This window comes from Triturus cristatus, chromosome 8 (genome assembly GCF_964204655.1).
Source record: "Triturus cristatus chromosome 8, aTriCri1.1, whole genome shotgun sequence".
Lineage (NCBI taxonomy): Eukaryota > Metazoa > Chordata > Amphibia > Caudata > Salamandridae > Triturus > Triturus cristatus.
This window is the reverse complement of record NC_140591.1, coordinates 888,091,122-888,107,918: the sequence shown is the minus strand read 5'-3', so window position 1 is coordinate 888,107,918 and position 16,797 is coordinate 888,091,122. Positions and strand designations below refer to the sequence as shown.

The 16,797-nt window shown below is 45.0% G+C and overlaps 1 protein-coding gene across 2 annotated transcripts in view; it reads left to right on the top strand.

The window, feature by feature from the left end:
• PCYT1B (phosphate cytidylyltransferase 1B, choline) overlaps window positions 1-16,797 on the top strand; it is a 1,395,913-nt gene that overhangs the window by 398,432 nt on the left and 980,684 nt on the right. For both annotated transcript variants that reach the window (XM_085622422.1, XM_085622421.1), the window contains exon 3: window positions 2,340-2,456. In XM_085622422.1, coding sequence (XP_085478548.1) covers window positions 2,340-2,456 — 117 coding nt within the window. The remainder of the gene's footprint in view (window positions 1-2,339; window positions 2,457-16,797) is intronic.

Genomic DNA, 16,797 nt, shown 5'->3' with positions numbered 1-16,797 from the left:
GGTTAATACAAAAGAATTATAAATAAAAAAGAACAAACCGGTCAAAGTCCTCTTTGTGGCTCTGGGCTGGGCATGGAGAGTCTAATATCCTGAGCTACTGAGCATGGCCATCGATCCTCCGATCAGACTGTCCCTTCTGGAAGATCTTTTGCCGCAGCAGCAGCGTAGGGTTCTCCACCCAAACCTGTCAACTCTCCGCCTTCATGAGTGGAGAATAAGCGGCGACAGTTAATAGCTTTTGACCTTTCTCCCTAAGTCTGTAACCTTAACTTGGCAGCCAGGCCTCCCTCTACCAAGATGGTGTATGTCTGCCATTGGAAAAAATGTGTGGCCTTGTGTGCTCAAAGATCTGTTGATCTCCTTTCTGCCCCTCTTACTGAGGTTCTGCTTTTTACCTTGTCTCATGCCCAGCAGGACTCTGCGCTGGGCACTGTTAAGGGATATCTCCCTGCCATTTCTGCCATCTTGCAGTTGCCTGATCAACCTTCTTTGTTCAAGTCCCCTATTGTACATAGGTTCCTCGAGGGTCTTACTCATCTCTTCTCTTCTTCACCATTCATTATGTCTCAGTGGGACCTTAGTCTGGTTTTAACTTTTTTGATATGCGCTCCTTTCGAGCCTCTGCACAATTGTCCCTTCGGACTTCTCCCCTCGAAAATAGCCTTCCTTGTGGCAATTAAATCTGCTGGCAGAATAAGTGAGCTGCATGCCTTATCACCTAAGCCGCCTTACCTCTCAGTCTATCCTGACAAAGTAATGCTTCGCACAGGGCTTCCTTTCTGCCAGAAGTGGTCACTCCTTTTCATGTGGACCCTTCCATCACCTTGCCTGCCTTTTTTTCTACTCCACATCCCTCTAAGGAAGAGGAGCGACTCCACCATCTGCACGCAAAAAGAGCGTGACTGCACAAAAGAGGTCCGGGTGGACGACCAACTCTTCATGGGGTATGTTGGTATGAAGAAAGATCGGGCAGTGCAGAAGCGGACCATCTCAAGATGGGTAGTGCTCTGCATCAAACTCTGCTACAAACTGGCCAAGAAGCAACCTCCTGAGGGTTTGCATGCTCATTCCACCAGAGCTAAAGTGGCCACCACTGCGTTGGCACGCAGAGTTCCGGTCCTGGATACCTGCCAGGCAGCAACATGGGCTTTCTTGCACACGTTCAACAAACATTATTGTCTGAACAGTCAGGTCTGCAGGGATGAGCTCTTTGCCCATACGGTCCGGCAGGACCTTCTCATTTGAAATTTGTTTGCAGACCCTCCTGAGGGGATGGTATTGCTTGGGTATCTATTCTAAGGTAAGGAATCTGCGGCTAGAAGTCTCTATCAGATGAACACGTTACTTACAGGACAGGGTTAACCCTTTTCAGGGCCCTAGTTTTGAAACACCAGTGGTCCGTGTTCTTCATGGCATGGCTCTGCGCTTCTGGTGTGGAAAGTCATTAAAGAAACTGGCGTCAGCCTGGGTGCGCCTATATAGGTACCACAATGTCACTTCTGGCATGGACGACTCCGACGACGGACGTGGAGCCAATTCGATGCCACCTACCGGCACGTAGGGGTACTGCTTATGAAAAATCTTCTGGATCCAGTCTGACGCCTGGGTCTAAGGTAAGGAATCTGCGGATAGATATAGTCTCTACCAGATTCCTTTTTCAGAACCGGACAACCTCACAGAAGCATGGGAGATTCATTTCCCATATCATTGACTGTTGAAGGACCACACATGCTAATCAGGCCTTTCTTTTGGGCCTCACTTTGACGCACTCAACTGACAGGGTAACATTATATGGATTTATTCTGCAATTTTGACATGATTGAATTTTTATAAATACCTCATCTCAAGAAATTCTTGACTACAGCAAGCCCTGAAGAAGTCCGCATGAGGACGAAATGCGTCAGCGATTATTAATTTTTAAGAAATTTGTATTCCAATAAAAAATAAAAGAAATTTTGTACCTACAATCAAAATCTGCAAGTGCCTTTCTTTGAATGGGAAGATTTTGACGGATTGCTCTCTTTTGCATTGTGAATATGGTTTATTAACAATCATTACGCATATTTCACTTAATTGAGTGCTGGGCCAACCCTTGTGTAAATTGTTGAAGTGATTTGCATGTCATTTCTTTGGGGCATATGGAGGTCATGTCCCAGGCCCGTTGCACCAATCTTATGATAGGCAATATAGCCTAGATAAGGTACTTTGACTGGTACAGGACTTCTTGCCTTGTCCTCTCTTTGTGTGTTGAGTCTCTACCAGATTTCACCCCGAAAACGAAATGCAGTAGTGATTTACTGTGTAATGCATACTTACCCTTTCATTTTAACATTTTACAGTGGATCGACCTGTCAGAGTGTATGCAGACGGAATATTTGACCTCTTCCATTCTGGCCATGCGAGGGCCCTCATGCAGGCCAAAAATCTATTCCCAAACACGTATTTATTAGTAGGAGGTAAGATATGGGCATGCTATGGTGGATATGAGACCTACTTTTTAAGCAGTAAGACTGACAGTCAAAGTGAAAGTTCTAGGTTTTTTATATTGTCCCTACAATTTATTACCATTGTATTGTTCTGAAACTGTGTACGGTATAATAATGAAATGTATTACGTTATAATAATTAGATGCATTGTTATTACTATTGTGGTTAAACTATATTTGCATTTCGCTTTGCATTGCAAAATTGCATTGAGTGCGAACATAACTACATTCTTTTCTAACATATAACCGAAATATAAATAATATATGTTGAAACCTGCAATATTCCATTGGTATCCTGTAGTTATTACTTTATATTTCGAAGTAATTCGTCTTTCCTATTACAATGTGGGCATTATTTTCTTATTACAGATGCGTTCTGATGTCAGAACCCACTTGTAATAACTTACAAGCATATAGACATATGGCAGCATATGCTCATCTCACGGTACCCCTTTCCCCGTCTGTGACCTCATCTGTGGAAGGAGAGAACCTGTGTAATGTGTGCATGCATTGTAAGAGGCCACAATGCAACACAGAGGAACCATTTGCTCTCACATGACAAAGCAGGATTGTGTCACAAGTTCTTATGGTTGAGAGGCTAAATAGGGGTGTAATTATTTAGAATAACGTACTCCTAGCTAGGCTTATTATAAGGATATTGCAACTTACCTGGAGTTCCTGGTACTTACAAAGGCATTCAGTCTTCGGTCTCAAGCCTGTAAGTGAAGATCGTGATACTCCGCGCTGACTTACAATACGTTTTATCATGCACATAAAGGGGGACATTAACCCATATGCTTCATACAGGATCATATAACCCAATTAAATCAAATCAAAGCAAATCAAATTTATAAAGCGCATGGCTACACTAGCTAGTGCGTCCCCGCGCTGCGACAAGAGCCCGATCCAGGCAGACAAAGGATCAGTTAGAAAGTTGGAAATTTGCTTCTCTCGGAGGACTCCAAAATTTGAAGAAAATTTCAAACTCTATTGGTGTGCACAAAAATCTTAAACGCTCCAAAAAAATCTACAGCAGTCATAGATTTCCGATGGTACTTCAATACAGAACTTCGATCAGGTGGGAAATACTGCATTTGTAAATGTGATATATCAGTGCATTTGCAGATTGTACTATTATTTAGCTGTCCAAGTGGAAAGTGTTGTTTTCCTGAGGTAAAATCCCTTATTTATTTATTTATGTGTTTTATAGAGCGCAAACTTGACCCGTTAGGGTATTAGAGTGCTTTACAGAGCAACATAAGCATGTACAGAGTAGGCATATCATCATCCAGTTACGGATCGAGTGGAAGAGGGCAGGGTGCAGGATACATAAGGGAGATAGAGCACGTATTTACAGTTTAAATATCCAAGTACTCAAATGAGATAATATAATTATAAATTACGTTAATCAATGTTCGTGACAGGTCCCACGTTTCTGCAGGGATGAGGTAGATAATCCAAAAGGAGGCAGTAGCTGGCCGTAGAGCAAGGCTGTAGTGGTGGTAGAGGCCAGTTTAAGCGAGAGATTTGCCCATAGGGAATGTTTTGGCTTCCTTTTTGAAGCGCGAAAGAGAGGGGATTCTTCTGATGTCAGGAGGTAGAGAGTTACATATTCTAGGAGCAGCCCCGGAGAAAGCTCGGTTGTAAGTTTTTTTTCTCGAAAGCGTGCGGGTTGGAGTAGGAGGTCTCTGGCAGATCGGGAGTTTCTGATTCCTCCGGAGATCACAAGTTTCTGCCTCAGATATGCAGGGCAGTTAGAGTATAAGGCTTTGTGCATGATGCATGCTTCTTTGAGCTGTATTCTTGCCTCCAGGGGGAGCCAGTTGAGAGCATTCAAATGGGGGGAAATATGGTCGAATTTCCTTGTGCCGGTGAGTAGTCTGGCGGCCGCATTGAGGCAGGCTTTTAGACGTGCCAGGGAGACCTTGGGTAGACCCGAGAGGGTAGAACAGCCATACTCCAGTCTAGATATGACAAGTGCTTGGACTGACATTTTTAGGTGGGGAGCGTCGAGGAAGGGTTTCAATTTCCTAAGGTAGCTCAGGTGGAATCTGGCTGATTTGGCCATTGAATTGATGTGGTCAGGCATGTTCAGGTTGCTGTCGAGAGTGATTCCCAGGTATCTGGCCGAGTCCACGATGGTCGGTGGGCAATTCAAGGCTGTGATAGCCGTAACCCATGATTTGATCTCAAGGTTGGTATTGGGCGGGGCGATGAGGAGAAATTCCGTTTTCTTTGCGTTAAGTTTGAGTTGATTGGATGCGAGCCATTGGACGGTGTGTTCCAAAGCATCGTTCAGGGAGAGGATCTCATCAAGAGATGAGGTTTTGATGTTGATCTGAGTGTCATCAACGTACATATGATAGGAGATATTAGCAGTGTGTAGAACTTCAGTAAGCGGTTCCAGGTAAAGGTTGAAGAGGGTGGGGGACAGTGTTGAACCTTGCGGGACTCCAACCATCGGCACCAACGGATGGTGCCGATAGGATGCCGTTGACGAGGAATCTCTGGGACCAGTTTTAGAGGAAGGATCTGAAACATTCTAGAACAGTGCCATCTAAGCCCATCCTCAGTTTGAGGCGTTCGAGTAGTTTTACATGGTTGATCGTGTTGAAGACCGAGGATAGGTCCAGGAGGATGAGGAGACAAGTTTGGTCAAGAGCTTGGAGAGCGTCATCCATGATGTGGAGCATAGTGGTTTCAGTACTGTGCCCTGGTCTGAATCCGGAATGGAAGTCATCGAGTAGGTGGAAGTTGTTGATGTGTTGACTTAGCTGCTGCTGCACACATTTCTCCATCACTTTGGTTAAGAGGGGGATGTTGGAGATGGGTCTGAAGTTGTCAGGGGAGGTTGGATCCAACAACGGCTTTTTCAGAATGGGAAGGACTTGACCAGCTTTTAGAGGGTCTGGCAACGTTCCCTGCCGGAGAAAGGCGTTAATTATTGCAGTCCAGCTAGGAATAATGGATTGGGCGATGGCAGCTAGGCAGTTGGAAGGGAGCGCGTCAGATAGAATTTTGGACACTGAGTCGTCGTCGTAGAGTTTGAAGTCAGTCCAGTGAGCTTGGTTTTTGGGTGAAGCCTGTAGGGACAACTTGGCTGGAGGAGGAGGGTCAAGAGGTGTTTGATGGTATGTGATGGATTTGAGTTTGTTTCCAAGGGCTGAGATTTTAGCAGTGAAGAAGAAGGAGAAATCCTCTGAGGATATAAGAGACTTAGGGGTTTCTTTTGAAGTTTTGGCCAATTTATTAGATTGGTGTTTGACCAGTTCGAAGAGCTTGTGGGGTCTGTTCTTGGCGTTCTCTAGTGCAGTTCTGAAGAACTCTTTTTTTTACTTGAGTATGTTCCTGTTGTAGGTATTTCTGGCCTGGCGATGGAGTTTTAGATGTGCGGTAAAGGGATGTTGCCTCAATGATCTTTCAGCTTGTCGGAGGGTTCGCCTCTCGTTGTTAAGGAATCCAGTGAACCAGGGGTTTCTGTCTTTGATTTGGGTTCTTGTCAGCTTTAGTGGGGCAAGGTTGTCCAGGATGTTCGAAATGGTTGCAGAGTAGTGCTTGTTGAGGCTGCTGACTGTTGTGATATGTGGGGGGGAGGTCTGATTTGCAGCGAACCTCAAGTTTCCTGCTATCCAGATTCAAGGTGTCTCTGATCCAGCATTTCGGAATCACCGGTTGCGGTGCCCAAGACTTGTGGGCGTCAGGTAGGAGGAAGGTAATGGCGTGGTGGTCAGACCAATCGCATGGGTCTATAGAGATAATCTTGACTGTTGATTCTTTGGAGATAATCCAGTCCAGAGTGGCCCCTTTTGCCCGAGTTGGTAGTGCGTAGGCTTGGGTCAGGGCTTGATCGGCCAGGAGGTCCTTGATTGCGTTGACATGTGAGTCCTTTGGATCGTTCCAGTGTAGGTTAAAGTCAGCGAGGAAAATATCATTGGCATTATTGGAACACCTAGCTGTGATGATTTCCATGAGGTGGTCAGTGAAGGAGTCGTTCATGCCTGGGGGATGGTAAAAGATGTGCAGGTTGCACAGTGGGGTGGAGTTGCTGAGGATAGCGAGGGCGAGGTATTCGCAGGATTCGGTGGTATCCGCCAGAAGATCCGTGACCAGAAGGTTAGAGCGGTAGATGCAGGCGATGTCTCCTCCTTTCTTGTTAGATTGTCTGTCTAGCCTTGTGATGTTGTAGTTGGGAGGGACTAGGAGGTTCAGGTATGGAGATGAGAATTCGTAGAGCCATGATTCCCTGAGGATCGCAATGTCGAACTTTTTGAGAAGGATGAGATCAGCAATATCCGCGGCATACTTAGCAGCCGACCAGCAATTAATTAAAAGACCAGATAGAGGGGATTTGGAAGGAGGTGCAGGAGTCTGGTCGGACAGGCGATCAGGTGCTAGATTACTCTTGACCATAGTTCTGTTGCGGAGGGTAGCTGGTCTGTTGAGGTTGATAGTGACCGTGCCGATGGCGTGTTTGGCCTTTGCGCCTAAAGGATAGCTGGGGTAGAGTTGTGGTCTCGGAGGATGGCAAGGATTTCCCTTTCAGTGAGATCTAGTGGGCTTGGAGTGGCAGAGGAGGGGTTGTAGGAAAGGACAAGGGCACGTGTTTCTTCCTCTGAGAGGTGGCATGGGTGCTTACGGGGACGATGCTGTCTCAAGGATAGCGGAAGAGGTTGTTTAGTAAGTTCTGGCAAGTGCGGGGGGTGGCGTTTGGTGGGGGCATATGGTTGGTGAGGGAGAGTTCGGTGAGGTGGAGGAGGTTCATAAGCTCTAGGATGTAGATATGTATGCTCTGGGTTTGTTTGGCGGCTTTGGCGTGAAGAGAATCGATGTCCCTATGAGATGTGATTGCTAGAGGGCAGGGGGCAGTGGTTCGGGAGCAGTTCTAAAAAGAACTATTGATGGACAGAATGCAGAACAATGTCATACATTCACCCCAGTACAGAGATCTGGGCCTAAATCCATCGTTTTTTTGCTCACCATGCCATTCCAGTTTGGACCCAGCCATATGCAAATCGGTCTTGACCCTGTGCCCCATGGGAACAGTCCAGCCTGAACTGCCAGGCCAGGTCCTCCCTGAACTGGAAACAAGCATCCTAGGACCGGTTTCGGGGTTTCACCCCTCTTCAGCAAGGATAGCTTGATTCCAGTGGCATGGAGAGCACGGGACTCACGTCTGAGCATACCCGTCCCACTCGGGGTGACAAATGCAAAAAGAACTATTGATGAACAGAATGCAGAACAATGTCATACATTCACCCCAGTACAGAGATCTGGGCCTAAATCCATCGTTTTTTTGCTCACCATGCCATTCCAGTTTGGACCCAGCCATATGCAAATCAGTCTTGACCCTGTGCCCCATGGGAACAGTTCAGCCCGAACTGCCAGGCCAGGTCCTCCCTGAACTGGAAACAAGCATCCTAGGACCGGTTTTGGGGTCTCACCCCTCTTCAGCAAGGATAGCTTGATTCCAGTCGCATGGAGAGCACGGGACTCACGTCTGAGCATACCCGTCCCACTCGGGGTGACAAATGCAAAAAGAACTATTGATGGACAGAATGCAGAACAATGTCATACATTCACCCCAGTACAGAGATCTGGGCCTAAATCCATCGTTTTTTTGCTCACCATGCCATTCCAGTTTGGACCCAGCCATATGCAAATCAGTCTTGACCCTGTGCCCCATGGGAACAGTCCAGCCCGAACTGCCAGGCCAGGTCCTCCCTGAACTGGAAACAAGCATCCTAGGACCGGTTTCAATGTCATACATTCACCCCAGTAAGGGAGATCTGGGCCTAAATCCATCGTTTTTGGCAGTTCGGGCTGGACTGTTCCCATGAGGCACAGGGTCAGACTGATTTGCATATGGCCATGTCTGAACTGGGGTGGCAGAGTGGGCTAAAGAATTGTGGTGGATTAAACCCAGATCAATTGACTGGGGGTGAGTGCTTGCAATTTTCAACACTCCGTCCATCATTTCCTTTGGTTTTGCTTTGTTCGCCATAAGTTGGCAGGGTATGCTCAGCCGTGAGTCCCTTGCTCACTTTGCCACTGGATTCAAGCAAGCCTGGCTGAAGACGGCTGTAATGCCAGAAACCGGTCCTAGGAAGCTTGTTTCCGGTCCAGGGAAGACATGGCTTGGCAGTTCAGGCTGGACTGTTCCCATGAGGCACAGGGTCAGACTGATTTGCATATGGCCATGTCTGAACTGGGGTGGCAGAGTGGGCTAAAGAACGGTGGTGGATTAAACCCAGATCAGTTGACTGGGGGTGAGTGCTTGCAATTTTCAACACTCCGTCCATCATTTCCTTTGGTTTTGCTCGGGAGCAGTTCTGACAGCGAGAGTAGGTGATAGGGGAGAGGACTAGTAAGGCCTGTGTTGTAAGCCATAGGATCTGTATTGGAGTCCCTTTGCGGGTTGGCTTGGTGGCAGGAAGGGCAAGCGGGACTTGAATCATAAGTCATTTGGGGCGTGCCGGTGACATAGTCTACTTGGGGAGCTAGTAGAGGGGCGACCCAAGGTCTAGGGGTGATTCTTTTGGCGAGGCCGGGAAACGTGCTGGAGTGGTTCGGGTGGACAGTGAAGGGGGACCTAAGGGGGGTTTGAGAGTGCTGGAGTGGTTCGGGTGGACAGTGAAGGGGGACCTAAGGGGGGTTTGAGAGTGGCTGGCCATGCAGGATGGGCTGGCAGAGGACTCAACGGTGCGGGAAAGGTAAGCACGGCCTGTATCGTAGGTCACTGGGGATGTACCAGTGACATGGTCTGCTTGGGGAGCTGGTAGGGAGGGGACCAAAGGTCTAGAGGTGATTCTGTTGACAGGACCGGGAGACGTGCTGGAGTGGTTAGGGTGGCCAGAGTTGGAAGATCTTAGAAGGGTTTGTGGGTGGCTAGACATGTTGGTTGGGCAGGAAGGGCTGTACGAGGGCTCATCAAGGCGGGAATTAGTTGCCCTACCATTGTCGTGCACGTGGTTTCTGAGGAGGGTAAATAGGTCTGCAAATTTATTCAGGTTTTTGGTTGAGGCTTGGATCAGAACAATGCCGTTTTTGTAGAGAGTGATGGTGAGGTCAGCTCGCAGGGTTGAGGAGGATGCTATAGTTAGCTTAGTGCCATACAGAATGTTCTTAGTAGCACGTACATTGAGGTGGTGAGCGAATGTTTTGCGCCAGGCAGAGGTTCTTCTAGAGTAGAAGATGAGGTAATTAATGACTATGCCATTGTCTGCGTTGTGACGCAGGTCAGAGATCAGTGTCTCAGGGTGTTTTTTTAGGGTGTCGTGCTTGAAGGATTTTGAGGCGGTTTTGGAGAGGTTACGGGGTAGCCCAGAGAGTACGAATTTTGACCCGTAGTAGACAGGCCAGGCCTAGGCATGTTGGCACGGGTGGGCTGCTCGAGCACCAATAGGGACAGGTATGCAGCAAAGTAGGCTGCCCACCATGCGGGAGCCAGTATTGAACTGTGAGAGTACCACCGGGGAGCACACTATTATTGAAGGGGCCTAGTTGTCATAATCAGGAGGTGAGGGTAAACGCGTTGTATCAGGAACTTAAGCATTTCAAGGTCAGGCAATGGAAGATGAATGGAGTGTCTTCATACAGTCGCCATTTTAGGGTCAGGCAAAGAGCAGTCTGCCAGTAATGAGGCTAATGTGTAGATACCGACAATAATTCTTAACTCTGGAAGATTATAACAGTGAGGCATTACGAGTGCTAATTGCTCATCATAAATGACGTTCCCATGGGCGGTCCAGGAAGAGCACTGTTCCCCGAATGAGGCACAATAACCAGAAGAGAGATTTGGAGACAATCTGAAATGGACTCTCAGTGAATAGTTACTCCTTTTCAGAACTGCACAATTGGCTACATTCAATCCATGTGTCCTTTTCTACAAAGTAACATTGTATCATGTCGCTTTGTACTTTGAAATTACAACACTGTGTGTGTTTTATCAATTTTCTTTTCTCCCAGAGGCGGTACATCGTTTGTGAAGGAAGTAGCCCGGGGAAGCCGAATTAAGCAGCTCGCAGCGTGGCATAAAAGAATTTCCCATGGGCAGTCCGGGAAGAGCACTGTTCCCCGAGTTTATTGAGGGGGCCGCCATTTTGGGTCCAAGCAGCCGTCGGTCCCTTATTGATATTTAATAATAGGAGGGTGCGCAATAATCAGGCGACGTCGTGTTTCCGTGTTTCCCAGAGGCGGAGAGGCAGGTGCAGTCTCGCGTGAGCTCCCGGGTGCCGACGGCGGCTTTCACCAAAGCACCCCAACGCTCAGCCGGAGCCGGCCCTGGTGTGACACCGTGATCAGGGAACTCCTGGGACGGAGATGGCAGCAACGGACGGGAAAGAGAGGATCCCACCCCCAGCACCAAGGGCAGGGGCTCAAAACTCACCAGAGCAGGCACGCCGGGTCCGGGAGCCAACACCACTGCTCCGGGGCATGCCGATATGGCATCCGTCCTCAAGTGAATCCGTGAATCCTGATCAGAAATGTGGGTTTTTCCTCCCGACTGCCACCCTGGAATAGCATCTACTGCTATCTTTTAAAGAAGCATCCTTATGTGTGTTTCCGTGTATTCCCATAATTGTGCTGGGTGCACCACCCAGGAACAGCCCCGATAAGCCTAAGCCTCGAAATGCAGTAATACCGCCAATCCTGTAGAAATACTGGGGGATATGTACACGAAGTGGCGGAGCGAGGCATTAGCCTCCTTGGCTTAACACCACGCTCCGCCACTTCTGAAACGCCAGGCTGCACCATATTTACAAGAATGTGGTGCAGTCTTGCATTTCCCCCTGCAATGGCGATAAGTTTAGCAACTTAGCGCCAATGCAGGCACCCTTGCAATATCGTGCAAGGGTGTCTGCATGCAGAGGAGGATTGTTTATGTGTAGGAAGGAGTGAAAAAAAGGCAATGCCTGATCTCGCAATATTTAAAAGAGAACACACCTCAAAATATCATGCTGCAGGAAACTCAATTGTTAAGACAAGAGTGTAAAGATCTCTGTTTAAAATGAAGATGGGTAGAAAATATGGTTGCTACTGATCAACTATACTGTACCAAAGGTGTAGCTATTTAGTTCAAGTTGAATTCAGGTGTAGAAATAGTGAGGTACAGAGCAGATGAGGTTGGGTGCTGGACAATCGTTGAAATAACGGTATGACTAAACCGATTTTTGTTAGTTATCATGGCCTAAACACGGACAACGTCTCCCCATGACTCAGCTCTTTTCTACCTTGGTGGAATTTAATGCTCCTTTTATTTTAGTAGGTGATTTTAACATTCTGGTGGATACCCATTTAGACAGATCCTCGATTCGTACCCAAATGATTTCTCCGAAACGCGGGCCTACCTACTCTCCATGGTGGAAAATCTAAACATTTGCGATGTGTGGCGAATGGTTAAGGGGAGCCGTAGGAACTCCACCTTCCATAGCAGGAAAGATGGCCACTATTCAAGATTAGATTACATTCTTCAGGACTGTAAAGTAGCTGAGAAGGTTCTGGAGATAGAACACCTTCCTATTCATTTGTTTGACCATGCAGCCTTGTTATTAAAGATCAAGTTGACCGGTTGCAACCAGATTAGGACGTTAGTTAACAGGAGAATTTTCCTACAGCTTGAGATCATCAAGGAGGCAAGGAGGGGAACAAAGGAGTTCTTCAGTTGGAATATGACATCAGCCCCAATTCACGTAGTATGAGATGCATACAAGACCTGGTTAAGGTGAACCATTACAAAAAATGTTGGTAGCTTGGACAAGAAAGGAGAAGATGCAGGTCTCACAGTTGGAGGAGGTGATTGTAAGATCAGAAGCACTGCTAAAAAGAAACTTGGTAAAAGGGATGTGAAAAAATAGAATAGAAGAAAACTGGAAGACCTGCAGTTAAAGTTTAGATTGAAAATAGAAGACAAGGTGTCACAGCAATTTGAAGCCAGTAAAGTCAGGGAGTTTGCACATGGGGAGGGTTATGGACATTTGCTAGCCTGGAAATCTAGGTTTGACCGGAACCGTAATTACATTAAAAAGGTCATGGATGGGGAGATAAATGTAATTGTTGAAGAGAGTAGGAAAATCGAGGAAGTTTTTAACAATTATTTTTTTCAGAACTTATGCTCAGAAACTTTAAAGATAGATAAGGAAGAACTAGCCAATTGTTTGATTGATAAACATCCCCTCTGAAAACAGAAATAGTATTTGAGCTAAGAAATAACGGTAAGTGAAATTTTGACTTGGGTTAGAAAGTTAAAAAGAGGGAAGCTGCAGGGCATGACGGGATCCCTAACAAGTTTTATATCTCAACACTAGCGATGGTTATTCTGGCCTGTATCAAGTTGTTTAACTTCATACTATTACATTTTTTACCAATACCAGAGTCCTAGAACGCGGCTGTACTTTCACTGATCCTAAAACCCGGCAAGAACCCCCTGAAATGTCAGTCCTACTGTCCAGTTTTGCTACTGAATAGGGATTATAAAGTCATTACTAGCATCCTAGCCGTTATATAGTAAATAAAGTAGTGGGAGTCTGATAAACAAGGATCAGAAGGGGTTTTTACCTGATACAAGTATGAGGGAGTTGACTGACAAACTGATAGACTCAATAGACCTATCAACAACTCTAGAAGCTCCACTGACAGTCGTGACCTTGGATGCGGCCAAGGCATTTGATTGCGTGAACTGGAAATATTTGATGATTGTGATTGCACACCTTGGGATAGGGGATGCACATATAGGCACATTAGCTAAGATTTACAATTCGTCTAGTCCCAAGGTTTTGACAAACGATAGGGTCTCCCCCGCAATGAAAATCAAAAAAGGGACCAGTCAAGGATACCTCCTTTCACCTATCATCTTTGATTGATATAGTGAACCCCTCGCCCACAGACTGAGACTAAACAAGGAAATAAAGCCATTTGTGGTAGGATCATACTCCAGGAAAATAGGACTTTATTGCTGATGACTTTATGGTCTATACCTCAGATGCGGTATGTGCTATAACACAACTAATAGCAGAAGTGCAATGTTTTGGCAACCTATGGTAACCTATAAGGTTAGTAAGGAAAAAACTGAAATAATGACTTGGAATCAGCGTTGTTAGGGAATTCAAAGTGTAGGGGAAAAAATTAACCTGCAACTAAAAGTAACACAAGATTCAGAGAAAATCCCAACTGTGAATTTGGAGAGGGTCGGCTTAGTAACCGATAGGCTAGTGAAGATATGGCAGAACTTCCCCCTCACCATATGTGGTTGGATAAATGTAGTCAAACTGTCCATCTCACCTAAATTCACCTATTCGTTTGACAATATCCCATTACATTTCGATAAGAAGGCCTTTATGAAAATACAAGTCAATATTCTATACATCAAGGATATAGTTAACAGAGACAACCCCATCCCGTTTTCCCTACTTCAGGCATCCTCAGGCATTCCAAATAAAGAATTCTATAATGCCCTAAAACTCAAAGTGGAATATAAAAATAGGGGATTGATTCAATAAGGGTAACAGAGGCCAGAATCAATTAGCTATTATAAACATATGTTTACCTCTGAACCCATAGATCACAACTCTGTTCGATCATCAGTCCTTTTTATTGACTGAGAAAACCAATATCATTTTGCTTTTTTTTCACAATTTTCTATAAACAGGGTAAGCTCTACATCTATAGGCTCCTTTGTTTTTTACAATATTCACACAAATATCCTGTACATAGTATTTACATTTTTTTACACAAACATATACAAAAAACAAATAATACGACGTTATGTAACTAGGTTCTCCACCATTAGTTTTATCAATTCTGTATGAAAATGTCCAATATTATACACCTTTTGGGGCCTTAAACTAATTGTTCCTCGAAACAGTTGGGTTTTGCTGGTCCTAGGCAGAGTCAGAAACAATGTTTTCAATGTTCTACTACGGGGGGACCTTATATTTATTAGGTTCCTTTTATTTGGGGAAGGAAAAAAGGCTATTTCCGCTATCCCTGTTTTTTCTGGATCTCTGCTAGTCTAATTTTTATATAGCCTACGCGTTTCGACCTTTGTATCTGGACCTACAAAGTCTTGGCAAGGTCTTCCTCAGGGCTTGCTTTACTGTTGTGTGGACATCTTTCTTTACTGATCTCCCAAAATTTCGTTGTGCCTGTGTGGCTCGAACCGATAATGTTCTCTGACCAGGTTGTGTTCCAAATATAATGGGAAATGTCTGATCGCTTCTTTACTGGTTTCTCTTATGTTGTTTTTTTGTGGATTCCAAAGCCTTTTGAAGTTTTCGATTTTTCAAAAGGAAAAGGCTTGAGGTTCCTTTTCTTGCTCTTCGTGGTCTTCGCGTCCAAATATTGGACATTTTCATACAGAATTGATAAAACTAATGGTGGAGAACCTAGTTACATAACGTCGTATTATTTGTTTTTTGTATATGTTTGTGTAAAAAAATGTAAATACTATGTACAGGATATTTGTGTGAATATTGTAAAAAACAAAGGAGCCTATAGATGTAGAGCTTACCCTGTTTATAGAAAATTGTGAAAAAAAAGCAAAATGATATTGGTTTTCTCAGTCAATAAAAAGGACTGATGATCGAACAGAGTTGTGATCTATGGGTTCAGAGCTAAAACTCAAAGTAGCAATAAACCACAACTAACACTTCAGAAACCCTCAACCCCCAGGTTTCCTTAGGAAACTTGCCCCACTCTCCTCCCATACTCACCAGGCCTCAACAATCTATAAGATTCTCCAAGAATTGGCCTCTAACCCCATTCAGAAATATCAAATTAAGTGGTTGGACTCCTGCCTTAGGTGAGGCTATTCCCACCTAACTGATAATAACTGGTAACTGATTTGGAAACATGCCACCAAGCTCAAGATATCCCCGATTGTGCTCCAATGCAAATATTGGTTACTATACAGAACCTTTTGGACCCCAGCTAAGCTCTGTAAATTAGGTCTTAACTCAGACAAATGTTGGAACTGCTCCGAAGAAGTGGGTCATCTGGACCATATGATCTTTTACTGTCCCTTGCTTTGGTCGTACTGAGAAGACATTAACAAAACTATTAGTTACATCTTCCACTACAGGGTATCACTGAATTCAGTGTTAATCTCCTAAGGCCGTTGAGCCCTCCCCAATTTCCCACCACTCAACACAACGGAACTACTATTATTTGACTTGTTATTAACACTGGGCGTCAAAATGATTCTTTGCGACTGGAAAGATTTCAAATCCATCCCTTATTACACTTGGTGGGCATGGGTTTGCTTCCTGAGGAGTGCAGACAACATCATCCTTAACCAAAAATTTTGATCATGAAAAGTCGAAACTACATTGGCCCCCATTAGTTGCCCACATCCGAACAAAACCCACTGATCCAAAAACCTTGCCTGAGTTCTGGGATATCCCCTCCCCCAACCCTCTATCCAGACCCACTGACCCCTCCTCCATGTTTTCTCTCTCCTCATCCCCGTCTTTTCTGTCCTTTCTCGCTCCTTCTCGTATTTCCCTTTTTCAATGAGAAGTAAATCTCCTCCGGTCCACAGATATACTAAGGCAATATTCCAAATTGCTTAATCAGACAATTACATCTCTCTATGACCTATATGACATAATGGTTCATACCCACCTGAACAGCAAGAATACTTCTCTCTCATGATGGGCAGAAACATGATAACTGAACTTACTGTGATATATTTGTTTTCTGTATGTATATTTTATTTTATTGAAATACCTAATAAAATGTTTAAACCAAAAGAAAAATTAAAAATATTAGCATAATGCTCAGGTTATTTATTGGTAGTCTTCATTCTTCTTTCTCCTATTCTTTTTCATCTTACTTGTTACTAAATCAGTGGACTATTCTCAATGACACGAACCACAGATTAGATACAGTGAATACATGCCAAACCTCTCAGGTTGTGTGCATTTAAAGCATCTTCCTGCACTATCCTACTCATCATCAAATGACTGTGACAAGGAAGAGTAGGCCATGAGTAAGGATGATTAGAAATAAGTAATCTGGACATTCCATCTACACCTTTCTTTCTCATCCCAGTTAATAATGATGGAAGTTATCAAAGCAGCCAAGCAAGTGCACCTTCAGTGTCTTTAACTGGAGTAATCAGAGATGAACCTAGGACCTACTAGATTATGCAAGATCTACTAGATTGATTATGACCTGTATAATCTGTTCCATAATGATCCTAGTAAAGAGCGCGGCCATGAGACAAAATTAAGGGAATGCATACAGCATACCGCAGGACCACTGCAAATTTATTACAACCCTACCCCAGAACAATGGTTCTGGGCATCATGTGCAAA